The sequence below is a fragment of the Nicotiana tomentosiformis genome, chromosome 5, assembly GCF_000390325.3.
Source record: "Nicotiana tomentosiformis chromosome 5, ASM39032v3, whole genome shotgun sequence".
In the NCBI taxonomy this organism is placed as follows: domain Eukaryota; kingdom Viridiplantae; phylum Streptophyta; class Magnoliopsida; order Solanales; family Solanaceae; genus Nicotiana; species Nicotiana tomentosiformis.
Window position 1 is genome coordinate 36,215,471 of NC_090816.1, and position 21,365 is coordinate 36,236,835.

The following is a 21,365-nucleotide window of genomic DNA, read 5'->3' on the forward strand; positions in this document are numbered from 1 at the left end:
CTCACCTACTTGCAATAACTATATTGCAAGCCTCTTTGTAATAACTACATTACAAATCTCACCACTTTGACTAACTCTAGTCAAACACAAATACAAGGTTTATAGTTTACAAAGGTGTCCTACAAGATGCTTCTAACTAAGCTGAGTTGGAGTTACAAGTGAATAACATTAACAAAGATACAACAATACTAAGGACAAATGATGTACTCAATGATAGGATCTGGTCCTCGTTCTATTGCTACTTTGTTCTTCAATGCCTTGGAGTAAATGAAGGTGGTTGTACACTTGAGAGTAAATTCTATTTTAGGGTTTGCAAGTGTGTGTAATCCATTGCCTCATGTTGGTAATATATAAGTGAGGTAACTAGGATGATGCAAGCAAGTGTCTGGTACACAACATGCTTCAACAATGACTGTTGCACTGTTGCGTCTGCAGTGCAGCAGCTTTAACAGCTGTAAAGAATTGACTTGTATTGTGACCGGAGGAACTGATAGCCATATGTTCCCTCTTCCGTTCCCTTAATTGATTTCATTAGAACTTGTGCCAGACATGTGTCTTGTTGTTCTGAGCACGGAGAGACTTTGTATCAGATTCCCTATCTGGTTCTCATATGAAGTTTGTTAAATTATCAAAACATCAAGGCACATAACTTATCATTTTCAGAAATTTAATAAATGGATTCTAGATGTAAAATGTGCGATTGCTCTATTTTTTAGCTTACAATTTTTACTTTAATAATTTCTCCCCTTATTCTAAGTAAAAATCCATTTAAAACTTGTGAGAGTTTGTTAGTGGGGAAACAAGAAGTGCACAGTTCTTCTTGTTGAATGCAAAACTGGATTTATAGCATGTTTGGCCAAGCTGAAAAAATCAGCTTATTTTGAGAAATATTTTTTTCAAAAGTGCTTTTCAAAAAGTACTTTTAGAGAAAAAAAGTTTGTGTTTGGCTAATCAATTTGAAAAGCACTTTTGAACAATAATTTGTGTTTGGCCAAACTTTTCAAAAAGTACTTTTATGTGTCAAATTATAAATAAGGACATGAAGAGATTTGCTTAATAGTTAATATTATATAAGTAGATAAATAATTATAAATATTTATTATTAAAGATAATAATTAAGTTTTTTATTTTATTTAAGTAAAATATAAAAATAAAATTGAAAAGTACTTTATTGTTTCAAGATGATTTAAATATATCAAAAAATCATCCAATAAATATGAAAGTTCATCCCAAAAGTCATTTTATATTACTTAATAGTTTAAACTAAGTAAGGTTATTTTGGTATATATAATATTTTGCAAAGGGTATTTTTGGTAGGAAAAAAAGTCAAAATTGTTTTTGTTTTTCGAGAGAAGCTATTTTTTTCTGTTTTTTCAAAACTACTGATGCTTCTAGCCAAAAGTATTTTTTTTTATTTTAAAAAGGGTTGGCCAAACAGGATATTAGAATAGGTTACGGAAGTTCCACTTAACTTGTTACTTTCAAACCACTGACTTTAATCTTTAAAAGTAACTTAGTCGAATACCATAGAAATTAGTTTGTCAATAATTGAGTGAAAGTCTGAATAATTTTCCAGTTTGACATGTATGATTCTCTCTCCACCCTCCCCCTCTCGGTAAAAATGGAATAAAGATGAGTGAGACACATCACATACGTAATAAAATTTTGCACCAAGACAAACTAAAAGAGAAGCAATAGATATACAATAACAATAACAATCCAGTTTTTATAGATATAGATGAAAGTAAATTACGAATCCACTGATTTTATATTCCGAATGACTAAAGGAAAACGTTCATCAATCCAGTTTTGCACTATTCAAGGACTTTTAGCTTGAAATCAACTGATTTCATTATGTACGGTGATCCATTGTGCGAAAATGTTATTATCGCTATTTATGTGGAATTTGAAACTCTTTTTTTGTTTTTTATTTTGATTTATCATTTTATTCATGTCAGTTCGAACTATTGCTTTTCAAGAATGTTAGATTAATACACTTATTCTTTATAATTGTGTAAGGGCTTCCAAAGAAGTTTATAATGTTCCTATTAAAATTTTGAGTTGGATGATCAGTCTCTTGAAAAAAATAAGAAATAAAAAGTGGTAGTAACAATTTTCTCCATGTTAAGAAAAATAACTAAGAATCCTAAATTTGATTCGAGTTAATATTTCGCATAAAAATCATGTATGGGAGTTATTTATGCGAAATATTAAAATTTTAAACTAGTAGGACATCTCCAAGCATTACTAAATAATTTGTCTCGATCAACTGGGTGGAAACTACTTTGACTGATAACGAAAAATAATAGGCGTTTGGACATAAGAATTGTAAAATTCGAAAAAATGGTAAAAAAAAATTTCAAGTGAAAATGATATTTGAAATTTAGAGTTGTGTTTGGACATAAATTTTAATTTGGGTTGTTTTTGAAGTTTTGTAAGTGATTTGAGTGAAAATTTTGAAAAACTGCTTTTTATAGTTTTTCAAATTTTCGAAAATTTTCAAAATGCATTTTCAAGTGAAAATTGAAAATTTTATGAACAAACGCTGATTTCGGAAAAAAGTGAATTGTTTTTAAAAAAGTCTTCCATCAAATTTTATGTCCAAACAGGCCCTTAAAATCTCTGGTCAAAAAATTACTAGTTAAAGTTACCTAACAAACCTGTACTAAAATCAACAGATATTTTAATTAGCAGAAAAAACAAAAAGAGTTACTGTCCATTATTGGAAGCAAGCTATGCCACCTTTTACAATGAAAAGGACACACTTCCAATTCAACCCCAAAAAAGAAGTTCCAATAATTGAAAAAGATTTGCACAAAAGTGAGCAAAATACATGCTGTAATTTTTGGGTGGGACCAAAGAGAGTTTGATCAGTACTTTGTTTTGTTGTTATAAATAGAAGGATATTTTGGAGGTTCATAGGACATAGTCATCGACAGCCATTTTCAAGAACTGTCCTATGAATTTCCAGCTCAATCATCAAAAAACAACTTCTTCTCTACAATCTTAAAGTTCTTGCTAAAAGAAACTTACAAGTAAGTACCCTTTACTTTCTTGAGCAAAAAATAAAGAGTACCACCTACCCTTTTTTTCTTTTTCTTTCTCTTTTCCAGCTGTGCTTTTGCTTTTTCTCTTTTTGGTCCACTAGTTACTCTTTTTTCTTGTTGTAGAAAACAAAAGCCTCCTCTTTTGGTTGTTCTTTTTGATGGGGTTTAGATAAAAAGTGACTCTGATGTGTACTTAGATCTCAATTTTCAAGAAATATAGTGCTTCTTTACTCAGAGTATGCTTTTAATTCATTTTGATTCCTTTTTAGTGTTTTTTGGTAGTTGAAGACTTTATCTTGAATCTTCACATTTCAATCAATAATCCAAAAGGTTCTGTTTTTAAATGGTTTACTGCATATATGTAGTTGGTGATCTAAAAATTTAATCTTGGATCTTCATATTCATTCGTAGAAAGTTTAGGGTTAGGATTAAGGGGCTAGGTTATATTACTTACATTACAAAATTTAGAATTTTGGGTTTACAGTTATATATAGCCTTGCATTGGAATTTAGGTTTTAGGATAGAAAAGTTCTCGTTTTGGGTTTTACTGCAAAGTTGTAGTTGGTGATCTGAGAATTTATCTTTGCATGGTCTTTCTCGAACAGAAAAGTGGAGAGAGAGGTCAAGTTGAAAATTTTCAGGAAATAGAAATTTTGCTTTTCATGCGCTTTCTCTTATTTGGTTGCAAGAAAGCAAAATTGGATTTGTTTGCTAATGGCAAAAAACTTAACTGATAGGAAATAAGATGGGGATTTTGGTTAATGGGATTTCTTCCTTTTGCTTAGATGTGGCTCCAATTTTCATTTCTTTACTAGATTATGCTTCCCAAAAATTTCTCACCTGCTCGGTTCTTATGCTTATAGATGTTATGTTGATGCATATGCTACAAATACTTGGATAAGAGGAGTCTATCTAATCTGCTTCTGTTGAAGGAATATCTTAATCTTTAGGCTCACTGCTGCGGCCTTCTTCAACATTTCTTCTTAATTGACTGATTGATATTTATTGCTGATTTTTCTATGCAGCTCCAGTGAATTAAGCTCTTCCAAAAGTTTTGCTTGAAGAAAAACTCTTCATTTCTGGACTAGGTAAATTTTTGCATCATTACTTGGCGTCTGATTCTCAGTAGACGATATTCAGTCATTGACTTGATGTTTCTTTTCTGTTTGAGTACTTAAGTTATGTCAAATGTTAAATGCATAGTAGTAGTAGATAAATGTTTCATGCTTTACAGATATATGCATGAAAATCAATACAAGAAATAGCTAAAATGGCTGCTTTGGTGCTTTCAAACTGATCGCTCCAACCGTTTCTCTTCATAATAATAATGGCCAGTGATCACATTCTATTTGTATCATTTTGCCATCGATACTAGCAAAAGAAGTATGGGGAAAAAAAGGGACATGGATGGGAAATTACTGCTGTTACTTCCTCTGAGCAGACTACTTAATCTATTTCTACTTGAGCTCCAAAAGGAAACTAAATCATTTGATGCCCTATCTGAGAGTGTTAGAAAAACTATTACGAAAAGTAGTTTATGGGCTAAATATGAAATTGATTCTTTTACCTATATGCAGATGGATTTGACTGCTGGTTTTGTTAAAAAAAACTATGGGACTTGATTTTAGACTAACAGACTCTTTTTGCTTGGTGAACTTATTATGTCTTCCTTGAATTGCTATACTTTATAATTGTCAATATTTCTTTTTCGTTATCCAGGTTCCGATTCGAATCGAAATGGGACTCTCACAATATCCAACTCCAGCAGATGCAGGAGTGTTCTGTGTGATTCTGGTTAACACAGCCATATCTATCTCTGTTGTCAAGGAGATAGTTTGGTCTATTCTTCATGTGATTGGCATCCACTTTGCATCTTCGGAAGAATATTCTATTGAAGTCCCCTTGGACCCGTTTGAATGTCGTGGGAGCCCCTCGGGTTCATATATGGAGGACTTCCGAAGCCGAACCCCTGCAGTTCGTTATGATTCAATGTGTACATCTAATCACCCTGCACAAGAATGCCCGGTATGCCTGGCAGATTTCAACCATGATGTAGAAATAAACCGCCTCTCATGTGGCCATGTTTTTCATAAGCTCTGTCTCGAGAAATGGATCAAGAATTGGAATGTCACCTGTCCTCTCTGCAGGAATTACATTATGCCTCAAGAAGGTGAGGAAGATACTTGTCCAATGTGAATCTAGTAATTTGTGAGGCTACTACTCCATCTGTTCGAGGTGTTCCTATGTACAGCTTAGTAGTGTACAGATTGAATAGATGGATGCCTGATCGGCGTAAGTCTGTAGCTTGTTAAATTGTAATACTCTGCGTCCTCTCATAGTGACGGGTCTCTTTGTTGTGACCAAGTATTCATACATTGTTGTACATATATATTATGATTTTTCCACTTGGGATGTTCTCCATCTTCTAGCTTAGCCAGCTAGCAATAAAGGGAACAATTTACTGCTTGATTGATATGATGAAATGTCACATAATCCTGATAGGTTATCTGCATTTTCCCGAAGAGTTACATGAATTCAAGCAAATAAAGCTTGTCTAATAGTGGAGGTTAACCTATGCATGAATAATCTTATGTATCATATGGGATCTTGATTCTTCAATTAGACTCCCTTTAACTACATTTAGGAGGAACCCTTATGCACACAAATAAAGCAATAATAGTTGTACTGTCCTTTTTTCAGTAGCAGGACATGTCTCTCAAATTAAAAATATTGATCTTCCAATATGGAGCACTCATTCAGAGTGAAGTTTGATAGACGATTTTTTTTTGATAAAGTAAGCGGAATTTTATACTCCCTCCGTTTCAATTTATGTAAACTTATTTCCTTTTTAGTCCGTGCCAAAAAAGAATGACCTATTTCCATATTTGGAAACAATTTAACTTTATGCAATGATTTATAGCCACACAAAATATATGTGACTCATTTTACACCACAAGTTTAAAAGTCCTCTCTTTTCTTAAACTCTGTGCTCAGTCAAATGGGTTCAACGGAGGGAGCATATGGCATCCAGTAGATGCAAGGTGTACAAAAGAGAGTACTTACAAAAAAAAAACAGTCAGCTATGAACAAAAAGGAGCTAAGCAAGAGCTAAAGAGCTAACAATCAAAAAACTTCATATGACAGTCATTAGGAACTAAATTATGCCAACTATACAACTATAGAAAACATCTAGCCTTAAGCACCATAGAAGGAGTTGATATCCCGTCAAAACATCTGCGATTCCTTTCTGACCAGACACACCAAAAGATGCAGGCAGGAACCATCTGCCAGATTTTCCTGATGGACTTATCAACTTTCCAAAGAGACCAGCATTCATAGGCTTCTTTGATGCTTTGTGGCATAACCCAACTGATGCCAAAAATAGCAAGGAACATGTACCAGATATCTGCAACAACTGAGCAGTGAAGTAGAAGATGGCTGTTAGTTTCTAATTATTGAAGACACATGAAGCATCCGTTAACAATCGGAATGCTTCTTCTGCTTAAATTATCTTGAGTTAATGTAGCCTCGTGTAAGGCTATCCAGCTAAAACATTTGACCTTTGTAGGGAGTTTTGTTTTCCAAATAAATTTTCATGGCCATCTATCAATAATCTCATTAAAAGAGCACAAATGAGAGTATCATGGTTTTACTGAATAAAGACCATCCTTCCACTTCAGGCTATCAGCAGATTCTTGCACAAGTGAATAGCCCCCCAATTTTTCCAGAATGTTGAAGTAGTTTGGTAGCTCCCAATCTTGGAAGTTTCTCCTGAACTGAATGTGCCAACAATTATCTTGCCAATTATGAGAAATGGTTGTGTTCTGGTCACTAGCAATATGGAAAAGGCTTGGAAACTCATTCATTAGGATGGTCCCCTCTATCCACATATTCTTCCAAAATCTGATGTTGGCGTCGTTTCCACTTTGAAAGAGGTGCTGCTGGAGTTCTCTGATATGCTTCCATGGGCCAACTCCATGTGGGCTTCTTGAGAGCAAAGTGCACCAGTGATTTTGAGAGCCATGTTTTTCCATTACAACCTCCTTCCATAAAAAGCTTCCTGGTTGGCTATATCTCCACAACCACTTCCTGAGCATGCACTCGTTATGGATGGTTAGGTCCCTGGTTCCCAAACCCCCAAATTGCTTAGGCATGGTAATCTTTGTCCATTTAATAAGACGAAATTTGTGCTCGTTGCGGCCTCCTTCCCACAAAAAGGTTCTTATAATTCTATCTAATTGCTTGGCCACCTTGCTTAGAATTGGGACAAGGGACATTAGATAAGTAGGGATACTATCCAATACACTATTAATGAGTGTCAGTCTTCCCCCCATAGAGAGATATTGCCTTTTCCAAGAAGCAAGTTTATTTTTAAATTTCTCTACCACTCCATTCCAAACCTCTAAAGATTTATTTTTTGTACCAAGTGAGAGGCCAAGGTAGGTGGTAGGTAAAGAAGTTGTACCACAACACAGAATCTCAGTCAACTCCTCTAGATTAGGAACATTATTAACAGGATATACATTGCTCTTTGACATATTGATATGAAGGCCTGAGAGCGCTTCAAATAACTGAAGAGTGAGATTGAGATATAGGACTTTGGATCTCTCTGCCCTATAGAAAATCAAGGTATCATCAGCATATAGCAGATGGGAAACTGAGAGAGAAAGACCAAAATTAAGACCAACATGGAAACCACTTAACCACTAGATCTGTTTGGCTTTGTCTACCATCTTACTAAGACACTCCATCGCCAGAATAAAGAGAAAAGGTGAGAGAGGATTACCCTGTCTTAGCCTCTTTTGTTGAGAGAAAAAACCCACTGGTCCTCTGTTGTCAAGAACTGAAAATTTTATCAGTGATCTGTCTGCCTTTGATAAAAGCATTTTGACGCTTTGAAACCAGACCTTCTATCATCTTTTTAAGTCTTTCTGCAAGAAGTTTAGCTACTATCTTGTATAAACTACCAATCAAACTAATTGGCCTATAATCTTTGAGTTCGATAGCACCTTTTTATTTGGGAACTAGAGCAATGAAAGAGGCATTGCATGACCTCTCCATATGACAATTTCGATGAATAAAATTCAAGGCAGCTATCATGTCATTCTTGATAATCAGCCATGCCTTCTGAAAAAAGGCCATAGTGAAACCATTAGGCCCCGGAGCCTTATCAGGAGCACATGCTTTGATGGTGGAGAATACCTGATGAGTGGTGATTTTACCATTTATTCTAGTCTCTTTTTTTTAGTTTTTATGTCCTTAAATTATAAAATGAGGTGATTTATGGTGTGCATTGCTAGATTTTCAAGTACAATAAGTCTTGAAGAGAATTGAAGTCAATTGAAGTGGAATTGAGCAAAAAAAGAGGAAAAGAAGTGCAAAATTTCTTCAGTGAAACGGCATTTGCGGAAAGGTGCGGGCTTCTGCGGGCCCGCACCTGCGAGAAAAGGCCGCTTCTGCGGAATAGGAGAAATTACATTGGAAGCGCACCTGCGAAGACGAATCCGCTTCTGTGGTTGAGGTCCGCATTTGCGAAGCCGCTTTTGCGGTGACATTTTCGCTTCTGCGGAGTAGTATTTTCCACCAATGGTCGCTTCTGCGGTCAACGGGCTTCAGCTATGGATAGTCTTGGCATTTCACATTTACTCCATTACAACCCCACAAATACACGACCTAGCTTATTGAAAACACATCTTTGGCCAATCTCTGGACATCTTTGACATTTCTTGACTAGAGAACAGAAGTTTTGGAGCTAGGGTTCTTGCACACACACTTGGATCTTGAAGATTTGAAACTTTTGGTTGAGAATTTCTTACCCATTTATGCTCATTTCTTCATTTTCTTGCTTTGTATTGAATATCTAAGTGTGTAGTATTTTTTCCAACACTTGAATCTTATTTATGGAAATATTCATATTTAAAGTGTGGATTAAATATCTTGTTGTGCTTATGTATTGACGAGTTTTATCTATATTGAAGTGAGTTATTATTTTTTTTATTATTCTTGTTCTTTAATGTTTCCAAAGGGAGTATCTAACCCTAGGACTCGCCCATTTACTTCGAATTGATTTTGGAAAAGATAATTTGGGGTTGAGAAAGATTAATTAACAAGAACTTGAGGCGTTAACCCTCACTTTATAGATTCTACCTAGGGATAGGATTGAACTACTTATAGCCATATTTGGGTGTGCTTAATCTATTAATTTTTTTAGGGATAATTCAATTAGGAAGTCTTGTTAGTCTTCGGAAGAATCTATTATAGAATTATTACCCGAGGCTAATTAACATAAACTCGCTCATATTTATAAAATCGTGAAATACATTGGATCGTTACTTGAGTGTAATTCCCAATGCATCCATGCTTGTAGCCATTGATCATTTTAGTTGCTTTCTAGGTTAGTTTATATTTTTGCAATTAGTTATAAATATTTTCACAATCACCTTCTAAGTGTTTGGCTTAGCATAATACGTGATAATTTTCTTACACGCCTAATCGCCTACGTATTGTTCTCTGTGGGATTCGACTCCGACTCATAGTTGGATAAATTATATTGAATGCGACCGTGTCTATTTACTTTTTTGTAGTGGATTTGGACGTCACCAATACCTCTTATTCTTCAAATAAGCTTTCCAACCAGGTTATGTCTCCTTCAGAAATACTTGCTAAATCATCAAACCTAGCTGTAGGTATCCATTGTTCAGACTCAATATATAATTTTTGATAATAATCCAGAATTTCCCCCCTGATCAGCTCCTTATTTTCAATGATCTCATAATTCACCTTCAGCCTATCTATGCAGTTGTTTCTTCTATGAGAACTAGCAATTCTTTGGAAATACTTGGTATTTTTATCCCCTTCCTTCAACCATAAGCATCTGGACTTTTGTCTCCAGGACACCTCCTCTGATTTTGCTATATGCTGAAGTTCAAACTTCAAAGCAAGCATCTTGTTTCTTTCCACTAAAAGACTGAACTCTGCCCTCAGTGATTTGTTCAAGAACCATAAGTTCCTCCATAATCTTGCTTATTCTAACCTCTTTCTTGCCATAAACTTCTTTATTCCAGCGTGTTATATCTTTCTTCAGTATTCTTAACTTCTGAATGAGTACATAACCTGGCCTTCCATTTATGTTGTAACTTTGCCACCATTATGCAATATTTTTCATAAAACCTTCTACTTGCAACCACATATTTTCGAATTTGAAGTAGGAAGAATTCACCTCTCAGTCCCCATTTTCCAGGAGCAAAAGCTTATGATTCGAGAAAACTCTAGGGAGTGAAACTGATTCACACCTTTGAAGCACTCATTCCATTCTGGATAAATGAGGAATCTATCTATTTGGGATGCTTGATAGAAATTTCTCCCCTCGAACAAGTGTAGTAGGCCCCTTGCAGAGGTAGATCAATGATATCCAAGTCTTGGATCTGAGAAGTCCCTCATTGCTCTAGACCTCTTAACACAATTGTGCCTCTCACTCTTAAATCTGCATATGTTAAAATCACCCCTTATAACCCAATTTTCAGCCCACATTCCCCTGATTGTTGCCAATTCATCCCACATTTTACTTATTTTTAGGTTTGTGTGAGGGCCATAGACCCCTAAGAAGCACCATTTGAACTCATCCTGCAGACTCTCCAGAATGCAAGATAAGGTGTAAAACCCCTGATGAATCTGAAGACAATTCCATTATCACTTATCCCACATAATTACCATATCCCACTGTTGCCACAAGACTTTAGCTCTGCCCAACCTGCCCACCTATTCCCCCATATTTGTCTACATAATTTGACAGTCCAGTCTTTAATTTTTGTTTCTTGAAGGCAAAGAACATCAATCCTCCACTTATGTAACAAATAACTTAAAGTATCTCTTTTATTATTGTCATTTAACCCCCCACACATTCCAACTTAGGATTTTGAGCTTCATTCAGAAAAAGCTTTGAGATGCCTACCCCTATCCTTCTTAACCACCTTATCATAGTTTAACCCACATTTCAACCTTTTTATTTCAGTTTCTCCTTTTTTTTTTACTGCTCTTTTTTCCAGAATTTGACATGTCTTTCTGCTTTAACTGGAGTTGTCTTCTTTCTTCCATTCGCAGGATGATGTCGAACAATTCATGCTCAAAGCCTGCAACATTGATCCCAAAAGCTTTGCAAGCTTTACCTATAACTATTTTCGTCGACCTTGAGGTGTCAATGACGGCAGGTTCTGGAAATATAGCTGAACCAGACCCCTTCTCATACCATGGAAGCATTAGAGAATTGTTGAGAGAGGGAGATGAGAAATCAGAATCATTCTCATACATAAGACCCCATGACAATTGTGGTTGTTGAAGCAAGATTGTGTGGACCATTGAGAGATCAACTTTATCATCAGCATCGAAATCTTAACTGTTGGTTTCAGTTGTGGCTTGGAGTATCGAAGATGGCGGCACAACGGTCTCTATGGTGATAGAAGTAGATGGCTGGGCGTCAGAGAGTGCATTAAAACTAGAAAAATTTACCTCATATATCAAAAGTTGATACCTTATTTATTATAAATAAATACCTTTTTAAAAGAATTATCTCCTATAGCTACCTTTTAATTTTTATAGCAAAATATCTATTGATGGCCACTTCCTACCTTTAAGCCATTAAATACGCTGTGTATTATTTTTCTCTCTCTCCCTCTCTCTTCCCTCTCTCCTCCTTTCTCTTTCCTCTTTTTTTTCTTTTTCCCCCGGTTTTTTCTTCCCCTGCTTTTAGAAACCCTAGCAAGGGCTGTGCTCTGCCAACGACAGATCCGGCCAGCGACCACTTCCCTCCTTCCTTGTTGTGTCACCCCTAACCCCCTCCTCCGGGCGGCGATTTCTTTCACACAGTTGTGTTACACATTCTAAATTTTTCTTAGATTTTGCATTGATTGTTCATGTTTGCCTTGCAAGATCTGAAGAAGTTCTGTCTCTAGTTTCCGTTTGATCCTTTAAATTGGTGCTTCTTCAACAATTGTCTTCATTTAACCGGCAGCGACGCCCCACATGGCGACAGCCTGGATATCGGTGGATTGGGGATGAAGTTTGGGACTGAGGAACTTGAAGAGTCTGTTACCTTTTTTTTTATTGTATTTCAATGTATCTCGCTGTATTCCATGTATTTCATTGTATTCACTATATTTATTTTTATTGTATTTCAATGTATATCATTATATTTCATGTATTTTATTATATTCACTGTCTCGCTGTATTCCATGAATATATTTATATATTTTTTTAATTAAAAATTTATGTATATATATATATATATATATATAATATAATTTATGTATTCAGATGTATATATGTATTCAAATGTATCTGCAGTATGTATTCATATGTTTTTGCACTATAGATGACCTGCTATACTTCATGTATTCAATGTATTTTTATGTATTTAACTGTATTCAATGTAATTATATAATTTTAATATGTAAATCTATTTGTAAAGATACCACTAAAAAATATTTTAGTAAAGATACCACTAAAAAAAGTAAGGATGGATTGAATCTCTGGAGATTGCTTTGTTTTTGGGGTGTTTTTCGGTTGATGAAAATCTTTTTTATAACTTAAAATACAAATTTTGTGTGTTATAATTGAGTTTGTTGAGTTATATTAGGAGTCTATCGCGTTAATTGATTCACTTACCGTTTTTAAACACTTGAAGACCTTTTTTTCTCAAATTTCATTACTATATTCACGAATACAGCTCGCGAATACAGTCGAATACATTCTTTGCTTAGCTGGACTCCCCTGTTTTTCGCCGAGTTTTGCTATTGTATTCATGAATACAGTAGCAAAAATACATCGAATATAGTCTATAACAACTGAAAATATAGCTATAGGAAGTAATTTAGTAAATGGTAGCTATAGCAAGCTAATAATCACTAAAACATAGTGGTTTCTGAAAATTTCTCTTAAAACTATTAGCTAATGGGATGGCAGAAAGCCCAATAGCTTTCCAGTATGTTTTGGGTTGCTTCTTCCTGATAGGCCTCATTTTATTAGCCTCCTTCTTTGGGCCTTTACTGTAGAAATTACTTTATGAGGCTTGGCCCAAATCATGTGAGTGTTGCATAGTATTTTTGCCCAGTGAAATGCCCTTAGAATTTGAATTTAAAACAACCACGTGCTGACTACAGGAAGGGACTGATGATTTCATTTGTTGGCTCGAGGAAACAGTAGCAACAGTCTCTCTCTTTCAAAGGACCGACGAGTTTTTTTCCGGCGAACTGCACATATTCATCAGGCAAAATAGCAATGTTATAGCTCCAATCACCCACTTCCACCACCACCTTGGGTGGAAGCTCCGGCAGAGATTTCTTCACGCAGATTCGAGCCCACAATAAATTGAACTTTGACTTTGTGTCAATATCGATTTCGATATAGGCTCTGTTGAAATTGTCAAAAGTCCCACATCGGTGGATGACAATTTTGAATGGAAATTTCACCCTATAAAAGGAGGCCTAATGTTTAGGATTTAAAGACACCTCTCATTTGCCTTTTATCTTCTTAAGGCATTTGTATCTTCTCTCTTTAGTATTATTTCACTTGTAATTTTGGAGTGAAATAAAATATTGATTGTGTCCGAGGAAGTAGGCAAAATTGGCCGAACCTCGTAAATTCTGGTGTTCTTTTATTGTTGTCTTATTGTCTTGTTTATTATTTAGTGGTTGTCATAATTTTTGGTATAGTAGTTGTGACTCATTCACACTATATACATTTGACTTCCGCAACAATTGGTATCAGAGCCAAGGTACTGTCTAAGTATGCTCTGTGGTTGCAGCATAGTCTGATCTTCCACATCAGAAAAGATCTATCTTGGTAACTGAGTCAAGGTTCTGTCTGAGTATGCTCTGTGGTTCCAGCTTAGTCTGATCTTCCACACCAGAAAGGAAATAATCTTGATTTGTGTCGTCAGCTACTAAATAATATTTGTGTCAAAATGGGAGACAGTAAACAAGAAGAATCTACATCAAGTGTCAATAATACGTCATCGTTGGCATCTTCGCTTATGACAAGAATTGTGTCAAATGCGAAATTTGCGGTAGAAATTTTTGACGGGTCAGGACATTTTGGGATGTGGCAAGGCGAGGTTCTAGATGTTCTTTTTCAACAATGGCTAGATCTTGCCATTGAAGAAAAGAAGCCAGATGTTATTGGAGAAGAAGATTGAAAAATTATCAATCGTGTTGCTTGCGGTACCATTCGATCCTACCTTGCTAGAGAGCAGAAATATCCATACACAAAGAAAACTTCTGCAAGTAAATTATGGAAAGCACTGGAGGATAAATTTTGAAGAAAAACAGTCAAAATAAATTGTACATGAAGAAGAGACTGTTTCGCTTCACCTATGTTCCTGGTACTACAATGAATGAACATATCACCAGTTTCAATAATTTGGTCACAGATTTGCAAAATATGGATGCAACTTTTGATGATGGTGACTTGGCCTTGATGTTGTTAGGGTCACTTCCTAATGAGTACGAGCACCTTGAAACTACTCTACTCCATGGAAATGACGAAATTTCTCTCAGAGAAGTCTGTTCGGCTTTGTACAGCTATGAACAAAGAAAGGGAGAAAAACAGAAGGGCGGAGAAGGAGAAGCACTAATTGTGAGGGGTCGTCCTCAAAATCAAACGAGGACTAAGAAGGGAAGATCCAAGTCGAGATCTAGACCCAGCAAAGATGAATGTGCCTTTTGTCGAGAAAAGGGGCACTGGAAGAAAGACTGTCCGAAGTTGAAGAATAAGGCCAGACATAACAATGGAAAGGCCATTATGGATTCAAATGTAGCTGATTGTGATGATTCAGACTTCTCATTAGTTACAACAGAGTTATCAACATCATCAGACATATGGTTGATGGACTCGGCTTGTAGCTACCATATGTGTCCCAACAAGGACTGGTTCGTGAATTTTCAAGAAGGAGAATATGGAGTCATCCACACAGCGGATAACAGCCCTCTTACCTCATATGGCATTGGTTCAATAAGATTAAGGAGCCATGATGGAATGATCAGAACATTAACAGATGTTCGATATGTACCGGGTTTGAAGAAGAATCTCATCTCTGTGGGAGCCCTAGAATCAAAAGGGTTCAAAATCATTGCAGAAAATGTAGTGATGAGAATATGCTCCGGTGCACTAGTGGTAATGAAGGCTAATCGGAAGAACAATAACATGTACCGCTATCGTTGTAGTACAGTTATTGGGACAGCAACAGTGACATCCAGTGATGACAAAGAGGCAGAAGCAACCAGGCTATGGCATATGCGCTTGGGATATGCTGGAGGGAAATCCTTGAAAGCTCTATCTAATCAAGTATTGTTAAAAGACGTAAAGACTTGCAACTTGGAGTTTTGCAAGCATTGTGTCAAAGGGAAACAGACAAGGGTTAAATTTGGTACAGCGATCCATAATACTAAAGGCATTTTGGATTATGTACACTCTGATGTTTGGGGTTCTTCCAAAACACCTTCATTGGGTGGGAAGCACTATTTTGTAACTTTTGTTGATGATTTTTCTCAAAGAATGTGGGTGTATACAATGAAGAGGAAAGATGAAGTGTTGGGAATTTTTCTCAAATGGAAGACGATGGTGGAGAATCAAACAGGCAGGAGGATCAAGTGTATTCGCACAGACAATGGAGGTGAATACAAAAATGATCATTTCAATAAGGTCTGTGAAAATGATGGCATCGTCCGACACTTCACTGTCAGACATACACCACAACAGAATGGAGTGGCAGAACGTATGAACCGGACTTTACTGGAGAAGGTACGGTGTATGTTGTCCAATGCTGGCTTGGGCAAAGAATTTTGGGCTGAGGCAATTACATATGCATGCCACCTCATTAATCGTCTACCATCTGCTGCTATTGATGGCAAGACACCATTTGAAAAATGGTATGGAAAACCTGTTGTAGATTATGACTCTTTGCACGTGTTTGGCTCAATTGCATACTATCATGTGAAAGAGTCAAAATTGGATCCGAGAGCAAAGAAGGCTATATTTATGGGGATTACTTCTAGAGTCAAAGGATACCGCTTATGGTGTCCAGAGACAAGGAATATTATATTCAGCAGAGATGTTACCTTTGATGAATCTGCCATAATAGATAAGGTGACAATTGAAGATGTCAAATAAACTGGTGGTGCATCAAAGCAGGTGGAGTTTGAGGGAAAATTTATTTTTCCTATGCAAGAAGTAGAGGAGGAAACAAATGAAGATTACCCTCTGGAAGAAGAGCCAGTAGAAAGGGAGATTCCAACTCAGGAACCTCGACAACAACTTGAATCAATAGCAACCAGCAGGCCAAAAAGGACAATAACGAAACCTGTTCGTCTTATAGAGACGGTTGCTTGTGCAACCTCAATTGTAGCTGATGGTGTTCCTACCACTTATAAAGACGCAATCCAAAGTTCAGAAGAAGATAAGTGGAGGATTGCCATGAATGAAGAAATGCAGTCCCTTCATCAGAATCATACATGGAAATTGGCCAATCTCCCGAAGGGAAAGAAAGCAATTGGGTGCAAATGGGTATTTGCAAAGAAAGAAGGATTTCCTAACCAAGAAGATGTTCGCTACAAAGCAAGATTGGTGGCTAAAGGATATGCTCAAAAGGAGGGAATTGATTACAATGAAGTATTTTCTCCAGTTGTAAAACATTCCTCCATTAGAATTATGTTGGCTTTGGTAGCACAGTTGGATATGGAACTAGTTCAGATGGATGTAAAAACTGTTTTTAGATCGGAAACATGGAGGAGGAAATCTACATGACTCAGCCAGAAGGATTCAAAGTTGCTGGAAAAGAAAATATAGTATGCAAACTTGAAAAATCGTTGTACGGATTGAAACAATCTTCTAGACAACGGTACAAGCGATTTGACAAGTTTATGTTGCGGCAAGGGTACAAGAGAAGCAAATACGACCATTGTGTGTATTTGCGCAAACTTAATGATGGTTACTTTGTATATCTTCTCCTATATGTTGATGATATGTTGATAACTTCCAAGAATTCGGAAGAAATTGATAAGTTGAAGATTCAACTGAAGGAGGAGTTCGAGATGAAGGATCTGGGTAAGGCAAAGAAAATTCTTGGCATGGAGATAATAAGAGATAGGCATTCAAAGAAACTTTGTTTATCTCAGAAAGAATATTTGAAGAGAGTACTACATCGTTTTGGCATAGATAAGAAGACTAAGCCAATTAGTACACCACTTGCTCCCCATTTTAAGCTAAGTACTACTATGTCGCCAAAGGATGAAACTGAACAGGAGTATATGTCAAGGGGTACCATACGCAAATGCTGTTGGTAGCTTGATGTATGCAATGGTTTGTACGAGACCTGACATTTCACAAGTCGTTGGAGTTATTAGCAGATATATGCATAATCCAGGAAAGGAGCATTGGCAAGCTGTGAAATGGATTATACGGTATATTCATAGTACTGTAGATGTTGGGTTAGTTTTTGAGTAGGAAGGCAATCGGTCTGTAGTTGGATATTGTTACTCAGATTTTACGGGTGATCTGGACAAACGAAGGTCAACTACTGGTTATGTGTTTACTTTTGCAAAGGCACCAGTTAGTTGGAAGTCTACTTTGCAGTCAACAGTTGCTTTGTCTATAACAGAGGCAGAGTACATGGCTATTACAGAGGCTGTGAAGGAGGCAATTTGGCTTCAGGGGTTGCTAAAGGATCTTGGTATTGAACAAAAAAATATTACAATTTTTTGTGATAGTCAAAGTGCTATTCAATTAGCGAAGAACCAAGTTTATCATGCAAGGACGAAGCACATTGATGTTCGGTATCATTTCGTACAAGAAATCATAGAAGAAGGTGGAGTCACGGTGAAGAAAATTCATATTACGGAGAACCCTGCTGATATGCTGATAAAAGTGGTGACTGCGATCAAGTTTCAACATTGTTTGGATTTGATCAACATTGTTGAACACTAAAGATTGAAGATGAAGACACAACCAAAATTTATTATTAAGAGAAAATTGAAGATGTGAAATTTTGCCAAGGTGGAGATTTGTTGAAATTGTCAAAAGTCTCACATCGGTGGATGACAATATTGAATGGGAATTTCACCCTATAAAAGGAGGCCTAATGTTTAGGATTTAAAGACACCTCTCATTTGCCTTTTATCTTCTTAAGGCATTTGTATCTTCTCTCTTTAGTATTATTTCACTTGTAATTTTGGAGTGGAATAAAATATTGATTGTGTCCGAGGAAGTAGGCAAAATTGGCCGAACCTCATAAATTCTGGTGTTCTTTTATTGTTGTCTTATTGTCTTGTTTATTATTTAGTGGTTGTCATAATTTTTGGTATAGTAATTGTGACTCATTCACACTATATACATTTGGCTTCCGCAACAGCCTCCACATACGTCTCCAATTGAGTGAAGGGTACTTTCTGATGAGGCATGTAATGGGATGCCAAATGCTCTAATCCATTTATGCTCTGAATTTGAATTTTCCATATTTGAACTAGACACTGGTGACCACCACTATAGTAAAAGTTTTCTTCCGTTCCAGAACCACTCCCCTTTTCACTCTCATAGCCTCCTATTGCGACGGAAGTCGGAATAAGAATTGGTTATGTGCTAAGGCTGTTACACTTATACCCGCCGTGACTTGCCATCTCTTAACAAACCAGCTTCGCAGCACCTCTGATGATGGCGATGGACTAAATGGGTCGTTGAGTGTACCAATCAAACTGCTAGATAAATACTCCAGGGCACTATTTGTTGCATCTGATTTGATTTTAACCATGTTGTCCACCACTGTCGTTGCGTTCATTACTTCATTCCCTGTTCCGACCATTCTTGTTTGCTTGCAGCTTCAATGTACGGCGTTTCTGGAGCAGTACGACGGAGAATGATGCGACGTCTACCCAGAAAATTCAGAATCTTCCCCGCTATGTCCCTCCACCCTGTGTTGTACCCATCTTCTGGTATTATCACCCATGATTTTCTATCCCCCAACCATGCCTCAATCCTTACAAAACGGTCGTAATTGTTGAACGTCTGATAAACCCTATAAGTGTAGGCTTGGATCTTTCTCCCCCATCTCCGGCATAGATCTCTTGTACCCAACGATGCCTGTTGCAACTTCTCACAGACCCATCTAAGGTTGATAGATGATTATGTAAAGGACTAGCAACCATTGATCAGTAAACCATTCCCGTCTGCTAAGCATCGGTAGCCAGAGTCACTCGATACTTGTGTTAGGTGAGAGGTAGCAAACGTTTGGTGAAATAGTCGGAGTGACCTGGACATCATCATTATCAACAAAACAAGATGTGATAGACCACAACTAACAGAGTTCCTGAGGGATGAGAATACCAAACTTTCTGTATCCTAATTTTTTCTTTTGAAGTTTCTAATTGGATGCGGATACTCAATAGTAAGAGGATGGTGCATCAAGCTAAACTATTCATTACATCATCCGAGATGGAGAAATAAGACGTGTAATTTCCAGCTTCATTTTTAGCCCGTAAGTATTGGTAGGGTTGTCCGAAAACAGAACAAAAGCTTTGCCATAGGGGGTTCCAAATAGCTTTGCCATAAATTAGTATGAAAATCACAATATTCTTACAGATGTGTTTCCTCATTTGATGAGTCAATTTTTTCTTTTCTTTTTTTGGGTTCTAGTACAGTAATCTGAGCTCTAGTTTATAATGTAACGGTTCCAGAAGGGGAGCTACAGATATTTAAAAATCCGAAAACTAGACCGCAGAAAAATTATTATTTACTTTACCTGTTAACGTAACATTGGAAAATTGATGTGTTTTCAAATGGATAACGGAAAAAAGTAGGAAAAGAAGAGGGGAGGACTTTTGGGTTGCCAATAATGAATAAACCAATTCCTTTCTCCTCGGAATTGACTCTTTTTTCTCAGAGCATTTTGATTTATAATTGTTCTAAAAAATTTCAAAAAACAAATTGACATTTTCTTATCGAAAAACAGATTACCGTTTCGTAATGTAAGAATTTACATTTTCAATTAGTATTTCTCATAAATTAATCCAAACACTACCTTTTAAGAATTATTTACGAAACGACTAAAGCAAAACAAATTTAACCTGCCAAGTTATGATGAGATTTATGATCATCGCCTATTAACTGAGGTTAATGGCATTCCTCCGGGGGGGCGTATCTAGGTTATTGGACGTGGGTTCACGTGAATCTATACTATTTTTTCTAAACTATGTATAACATTATTATATCTTTTTTAAATTACTTAAATATAAATATGTGCACCTAAGTTCAAAGACACTCATGGTACAATAATTATTGGGTGAACCTCTACAAGTGAAATTGACGGCTCAAATCCACTCCGGACGGTCTTGTTTTCAATACGGATTATAAATATATATGTGAAAATCACTAAAATTTAAAAAAAAAATAATTTCAAATCTATTTTTTGAAAAGTATTATGGATTCATGGTAAGAGCCTAAAGTTAAACCGATCAAATATAAATTTTAGATCCACCTCTTCATAGTAGTTCATCCAACCTCTTAAAATCCTGGATCCACGTCCGCATTCCTCAATCTAAGATCATTATTATTTTACCCCTCAACTTTTATTGGACTTAATAATATAATATGACGGTGCCTTAATTTGTTTCGTTTACGTGTAAAAAAAGAGGACATAATTGGGATGTCCTTAACTTACACAGAATAAATCACATAAACTTGTCAATCTATTTAATAAAATCCTTCACGTACATAAAACATAATTTAAACATTCTGAAAATTTCATCATAAATATTTGGCATAAATAGTCTCATCATTATTTCAAAAGGATAATCTAGGCCTTGGCCAAAATATATAAGGGCCTATAGGAATGACATCGTTATCATAATAGGAGAGACCAAACAGAGTTATGATATAAATAGCTAGACTTCACACAGTGTTCCTAATACTTGTATGAACATAAAAGGAACGGATAACGGTCAAAAATACCCCTGAACTATTGAAAAAGGTTTTAAAATACTCTTCATCTACCTATTGGGTTAAAAATACTCCTCCATCCACTTTTTTGGTTCACTTATGCCCTTTGATCTTTAGGTCAATGCTGAATTTAAAAAATAATTATTTAAATTTCACGTGATAACTTTTTATTGATCGAAATTAAAACATCTAACCTATTAGAAAGACCCACTCATATCTACCCGTTTTTCGGACTAACCCGCCCCAAACACTAACTTAACCCGAATAAAAAGTTCAAATACAAAAAAGACGCCTCACTTCTATCTAACCCATGGATTTACATGTGTTCATTATCATCAAATA

General features: G+C 36.1%; 1 protein-coding gene across 4 annotated transcripts; it reads left to right on the forward strand.

The window, feature by feature from the left end:
* Positions 1-2,908: 2,908 nt before the first annotated feature.
* LOC138891493 (probable E3 ubiquitin-protein ligase XERICO) lies at positions 2,909-5,452 on the forward strand. 4 transcript variants are annotated; one of them, XM_070174820.1, is made up of 3 exons: positions 2,909-3,035; positions 4,073-4,135; positions 4,767-5,452. In XM_070174820.1, exon 3 carries the CDS (start codon positions 4,785-4,787, stop codon positions 5,241-5,243), a length of 459 nt encoding a protein of 152 aa, XP_070030921.1. In that variant the 5' UTR covers positions 2,909-3,035; positions 4,073-4,135; positions 4,767-4,784; the 3' UTR covers positions 5,244-5,452. The 4 variants fall into 4 exon arrangements, with proteins under 4 accessions (XP_070030921.1, XP_070030923.1, XP_070030924.1 ...); XM_070174822.1 differs by lacking the exon at positions 2,909-3,035 and adding an exon at positions 3,126-3,283; XM_070174823.1 differs by lacking the exon at positions 2,909-3,035 and adding an exon at positions 3,297-3,377.
* Positions 5,453-21,365: the final 15,913 nt, after the last annotated feature.